Source organism: Pinus tabuliformis, chromosome 3_1 (assembly GCF_031772625.1).
Source record: "Pinus tabuliformis cultivar Carrire ecotype Pingquan chromosome 3_1, CPIR1, whole genome shotgun sequence".
Taxonomy (NCBI): Eukaryota; Viridiplantae; Streptophyta; class Pinopsida; order Pinales; family Pinaceae; genus Pinus; species Pinus tabuliformis.
Window position 1 is genome coordinate 513009946 of NC_142301.1, and position 6780 is coordinate 513016725.

Below are 6780 nucleotides of genomic sequence, written 5' to 3' on the forward strand. Positions count from 1 at the left end.
AGGACGTGTCCTGTCATATTTTAGACTGCTCCAAACCAGTCCAATTTCAAAGTGTTGGATTCATTCATGACAGTTCACCTGCTCCTCATGACAGTTCACCTCGAGTTGTTCCAGATTCTGCCCCTCTTCCACAACAACAGATTGTGAAATGCCAACACTGTGACCGAGTTGGCCATCTGAAAGATCACTATTTTTATCTTCATCCATGTAAACAATGTCATAAAACTAGTCATTCTTCAAACAAATGCTTCAGAAACAAACCTACTGCAAGAAAAAAGATTAATCTTGGATGGATTGCTTCTTGGCAATGGGCATCAACAACCAAGAAGATATTCCAGTCATATTCAGAACTTGTTCTAGAGTATTGAACAATCTTGCAATTGAGTTTTCTCCATCATTTCACCTTGTATCTGACAGGGGGGGTAATGATGGTCATCTACAAGCTTCAAAGTCACATCAAGCGAGCCTGAGCCACAACCTGCCATACCAGATTCAGAGTTGTAGCCAGAGACAAAGATGCCCCTTGAGCATGCCTTTAGTTGGTAATGCCTCTTCAAATAATTTGGGACACTTCCTCTAGTAGAAGACTTCAGCTTCTTGCCAATTTTGGAAGAGTTCTAGGAATAGAATTGGGGACATTTCCTCTAGCAGAAGACTTCAGCTTCTGCCAATTTTAGAAGAGTTCCAGGAATTGCATTAAGCATTCCAGAGTTGTTGGTAATCTTTAAACCATCACAGGTTGAGACCTCCCTTTTCAGGGTGAGATTCTCCCTTTTATGCAGGGTGAGACCTCCCTTTCATGCTTGAAGGTTTCCCTCTTCAAAACATCAGGAGCACTTCCTCTAGCAGAAGACTTGAGCTTCATGCTAGACTTGGAAGAGTTTAGGGAACTGCACTAAGTGTTCCAGTGTTGGTGGTCATCCTTAAACCACTGCCCTTTATACTAACATTTCAGAGAGCACATTCAGCCTAGTGCTGCCATGCATTTTTGAACATTTTGTATTACAACTGTCTTCTTGGACTCATACATAACCCTTCGGATTAAGGGGGCGAATGTTGCACACCTAATCCTCTAATGGTTAGTGTGGAAGCTGAATAGACAAAGGAAGTCCAAGAAACCTTGAGATATGGAAACCAACGGTCACACCATGTACTATAAATGTAGGAAGAAAGAAGAAAGAAATTATTTTAACGTCCACGAGGCTAAAGATAGCCTATGGGATACATTGTTTTTTCATCTGCTTGATGTATTCGATCCTTTTTTCTGTGAAGCTTCACAATAAATGCTCCCAGCTTCTCGACAAACCCCTCGCTAAATAGATTATCCCAAGAGCTCGTTGCCAGCATATCTACATAACTTTCCTTGTTGTCTTTGAAGGCCTCACATTCTAAAATGAAATGTTTTTCTGTTTCCACTTTTATGGAAGAACAAAAAATGCATACCCTTTCCTCCCACACTTCCTTTAGCCTTTTCTAGCGCCCTATTTCACAACGGAGTTGATGAGAATTAGTCCTTAATTGAGCAATAAGAATTTTGTCTCTCCAAGAGATATTAACCTCTATGTATGCTTTTGGTTGATAATTATGAGTGGGATTAAACACTTCAATATAGTAATTTTTCTTTCTTCCTAGCTCCTTATCCCAAGTATGTTTGTGGAACTTTTCCATAACAAAAGCTTTTATCTCTTCGCTGTTTATGGGACACGAGTTCAAGAAAATACCCCATTTACTAAACCATTTGTTATTTTGCTGCATCCAAGTTTTTTTGCTCTTGCACAATCTATCATTAAAGACAATCTTAGGCCATCTACCATCTTCCATTTGTTCAAATTTTTTTAAATACCTTATGACTGGCACCATAACAATTGCTTCAATAGGAGTAGTCCCCGTTTCACTTAACAAGATATCATAAGGAATTGCAATTTTCATCTTAAATTTGTTTGTAATCAAATGCTTCTGAATTTTCTCAATTTGTGTCCACTGCATGTCGGAGGTACTGCTAGCCCACAGTTCACAATCATAAATAATCATCGAATCACTAGAAGCCCAAAAAGAGTTTGAGTGGTCTTCTAGTCCCATAACTCTGCCTCTCTACACCTATTTTGAAAAGCATAAAATGCTTTCCAACCCCTCAAAGTTCTTTTCTCTCTACAACCATTCTAGCTTAGATTTTTGTTGAAGTCAATCCCAAGGTATTTGTAATCCGTAACTTCTTCGAGAATGTTTCCTTCAAAGTAGAACTAATGCTGGTTATGTTTTCTTTTCTTAGAGAAGACCACTACTTTCGTTTTGCTGATATTGACTTGCATCCCCACATTTATACAAAAATGCTCAAGGGATAGTAAGTGCTCTTGCAAACCAAGAGCAAATTTAGCAATCAGAATAAGGTCATCTGCATACAAAATAAGCCTTATAACAAACTTGTACAAATAGATACCATCACCCCTTTGCGAATTTAACCACTCCTCAAGCTTGTCGATATATAAACCAAAAAGGGTAGGAGACAATGGGCAACTTTGCTTGACCCCAATATCGCTTCTAAAACTTTCAGAAACGCCTGCTGAAGTTCTAATTTTGACTTTCACATCTTCATACAACTTATGCACAGCTGCTCTCAAATGTCTAAGAACCCCAAGTTCCTCCATTCTCTGCCAAAGTTTATCCCTAGGAACTGAGTCAAATGCTTTTCTGAAATCAACAAAGCAACAAAAGGCTTCTTCCTTTTTCTCCCAAACTTTTTCAATGATGTGCCTTAAAGTTATGTAATGATCAATTGTGGGATGTTTAGGTCTAAAACCTGCTTGCACTTTAGCACACTTATCTCTTTCTTCTGCCCACTTGCTAATTTTGTTTTCTAGCATGCTTCTAAACAGCTTTGCAAACAAAGGGTTTATCATGATGATCCTATAATTGGAGGGATTATTGACGTCACTGCTCTTGAAAAGAGGTATTTCTAGACTAGTTGACCAATCTGTGGAGAGCCCTTTTTGTATGATGTTGTTGAAGATTTTTGTAATGTGAGGTGCAAGAATCTTTGAGCTCCACTTTAGATATTCTGCTTGGAGTTCAGCTAAGTCTTTTGCTTTTCCAATGCCCAACTTTTTGATACCCATCTTTACCTCTTGTACCGTGAAGAGTTGAGTGTTAGTGTAGACCGAGGGAGGGAGAGAGGGGGGAGGCGGTCAACCTTGGGAACCTGCTCATAGAGTTGTCTTGCATAATCAAACCATTTAGAAGCTGTAATATTATTTCCAATTTGTATATTTTTCGGTTGGAGCTCATTCTAAAATAATTTGGGATTATTTTTCCCAAGGAAGATTAGTTCTTCCCTCCTTGAAACCATGAAATCGGCCTTTTTGTTGCTTAATAACTGCTTGTACTATTTGAGCTTTATGTTATCCTTGTTTGACTCTTGCCACATTCTCCTTGCGTTTTCGCATTCCTCGTCAAACCAAGTATCATTCGTTAATTAAAAAATGTACTCTCATGTTTTATCTTTCATACTCTCTCTGCCATGTGTGTGTTTAACAATATCATTAATATTTGGTCATTCCAATGGAGTATGTTCAAAAATTGTTTTTATTTGGTTAAGAGTTCGTCTTTTTAGGATGTAAGGAAAAATGTTAATTGCTCAAGACCCAAAAGCATCTGAAGGAGGGAAAGCCCGCGCCTTACGAACGGATTATTCTAATTGACATAATTGACATAATTTTCTTTGAATAAAAATGATGAGTCACCCTGAACGATGATAAATTAGCTTACATTTACAAATAACAATTAAAAATGGCGATCCTCACAGTTTGACAACTTAATTATGAAAAGATTTACACAGTAAACAAAAAAAAATAAATTCATAACATCAGGGCTCGCAACAAAGACGTTCCATGTCCGCTTCATCAAACCGATCACTGAACAGCCTCGCCTCCAACAGACACCTTTCGCGAATCGTTCCCACCACTAACCCCAACGAACAAAGATGTCTGTGCACGACCCATTGAGAGTCGACAACGCCCATTCTCTCGTACGCCGCCACGTCTCCGCCCACGCATCGGTGGAAATTAAAATCCAAACCCCATGCGTGCACCAGGTCGTTCTGGATCATCTTCCACACACACTTCCACGCCTCCCGGGAAAAAACCGGCGCCATCATCTCCACGAACGCCGCGCACGGCGGCAGCAGCGGGCTACGGCACAGCCCGCCACCAAGTAACTTATGGTCGTATGCCACCTCCGACACCTTGTGGATCTCCACATCCCGCCGCCGCCTCGTTAGCCTCCAAGTCAGACCATTGCTGGCAGGGTCCATCGCAGGCTGCGAGATCTCCAACCCATGCCTCTCCACAACCTTCACGTACTCCTCGGCGTCGAAATTCTCCACCCCGAGGTCCTCGTCCCACATGAAAATATAATCGTACGGCGCCACCACGTTCGGGTGGAGGAACCGCTTGGCGAACCACCACTTGGTCTGTTTGCGGCCCGTCACATGGATGGCGCGCCTCGACCATTCGAATTCATCCCAGTCGCTGACGTTCCCGTCGTAGTGGAAGAGCATCACCGTGAAATTCTCCGAAAATTTCTCAACGGCTCTGTCAACAATATTCTTCTGCTGCACGCCAACCGTGAATGTGACCAGATATCTGGGCGTCCGCGGCAGGTCCTCGCTCGGGTTTCCCCACAGCCTGCGCATGTACAGATCCGTTTGGGGAACTGAAATGCCCGGAGGCAGAGAAAACGTCTCTAATTTACCGCTGCTGCCATTATTAGCCATGGCTAAAGATCCAATAGTGGCGTTGCAGCGGCCACAAACACAATTTCTATTTGGTTGCAGAGAATGGTATGGAGTAAAATAGGCGGGCTCTGAAAATAGACCTATCTGATTCACACGGGGACGCAAGATGCCCATAAAGTATCCAAAAACAAAACCAAGAAGTATGCACCTGAAGTACCTCATGGCGATCTCCTCGATTTGCGCTACAGGAGATTTTTGCTGTTAACTTTAACGATCATTTCGTCCTCCTAAAACCAGGCAGGGCAGCCAGGATGGCTGGCTGGCTGGCTGCACGCACGCTTGAGAATCCCACTCTATCAATCAATCTACTTTTCTGATATCGGGAATTGGTTCTCAAAAAGGGACTGAATAGCAGTTGGGAGATTTAAAAATGGAGTCGTTGGGAGTTGGGAGGAATTGTCTAGATGATCAAAAGTGATTGGAATTTGGACAAAAGAAATTCCAAAAATTTTATAGAGACATTGTTTGAATTATGTTTTTTGATAGTGAAAATAGATTCAACACCATCAAAAACTTCCATGAATCCTAAAATCTTGAAATTTAACAACTATAATTTGATTTACAAAAATCCTGCTAAATTTTATCAAAAATATAAACAAAATTTCCATAACTTTCCAAGAAAAAACAACTTCAGATTTAAAAATTCATAGTAAAAATATTTATCCTCTTACCACGATTCATTCAGAGTTGTTCATCAACCAAAATTAGTATTTTATGTTTAAAAGATGGGTGGCATGAAAGACGAATGCTTCTGTTCGAGAGTTGTTGATCAACACGCAAACTTCATACTTCATCATCCTTTAGTCTTACTATTATTACTTTAAAAGGTTGATGGGACAACCTTCAAACATTTTTAATAGATTACAGGTATCAAGATTAGATTTATATATCTAATTATTAACCTTTTAAATTATTCTGGATATTATCTGTAAATATAATTAAATAAAAAGTATTTGCTTTTAAATTTTTTATTAATTTTATTTTATTTTATTTTATGTGATATGGGAATATTTCTTATATTTTATTTTTAATATAGAAATAAAATATTAAAGAATTTTAAAAGAATTTTAATTAATTTCTTAAAATCTGATTGAAAAAATATAAATTTTACTAAAAGTTAATCATCATCATTTAAAAACCCAAAATTTATTAATAATTTATATAAAAAAAATTCACAAATACCTTATTTTTCTAAATCTCAAATTATTAATTATTTTTAAAATTTTCAATTCATTAAAAATAATTAAACCAGTTAATTATTATTTAACTTCCATTAAAATAATTTAAAATTTATATACCCTTAAATCAAATATATAAACTTAAAATTTTTAATTAAAAAAATATTACGTAAAGACATAAATTATATTTAATTCAACATTAAAATCTCAAAAAACACACACACATTATTATTATTATTATTTCAAAAGGTGGAAAAATCTATGAAACTCAATTGGAAAACCAGGCCACCTGGAATAACCCACTGGTGGTCTGTAAGGGAGCAGGCTTTCATTCCTGCCAGATGCCTATGGGTCTTGGGTCGTTACCCTGTGTCCTTAAATCCAAGAAAGACGAGCTCTTAACCAAGCAAAAGTAGTTTTAGGGCATACTCTTGGCCCATATATAATGATTATTATACAAAGAAATAAATTATATTTAATTTTACAACAAAATATTAAGTAAATATAAATATTATTTAAAAAATGTTAATATCAATATCGTCGGGGGTTAATAATATGTTTTATCTTTTATAATCATAGATATAAATTATGAATGATTATTTTTTAATTTTTTAATTTATTATTATCTGTTTTTTTAAAAATTAAATTATATATTATTTTCTATGTTTTAAATTCAGTAAATAATATTAAGATTTAATTTATAAAATTATTTTAAATTTTATAATTAAGATTTTAAAATAAATATAAATATTTTAATTTATTATTATTTTTATAATTTATATTACATTACAATTACAATTACACATTTCATTC

General features: G+C 36.8%; 1 protein-coding gene across 1 annotated transcript; it reads right to left on the minus strand.

Annotated features, from left to right (window-relative positions):
* Positions 1–3859: 3859 nt before the first annotated feature.
* Positions 3860–5119, minus strand: LOC149188060 (uncharacterized). Its single transcript, XM_089409859.1, has one exon. It carries the CDS (start codon positions 4949–4951, stop codon positions 3860–3862), a length of 1092 nt encoding a protein of 363 aa, XP_089265985.1. The 5' UTR covers positions 4952–5119.
* Positions 5120–6780: the final 1661 nt, after the last annotated feature.

Excerpts from the sequence above, each read along its gene's own strand:
- LOC149188060 (XM_089409859.1), bottom strand. The coding sequence starts at position 4,951 with ATGAGGTACTTCAGGTGCATACTTCTTGGTTTTGTTTTTGGATACTTT.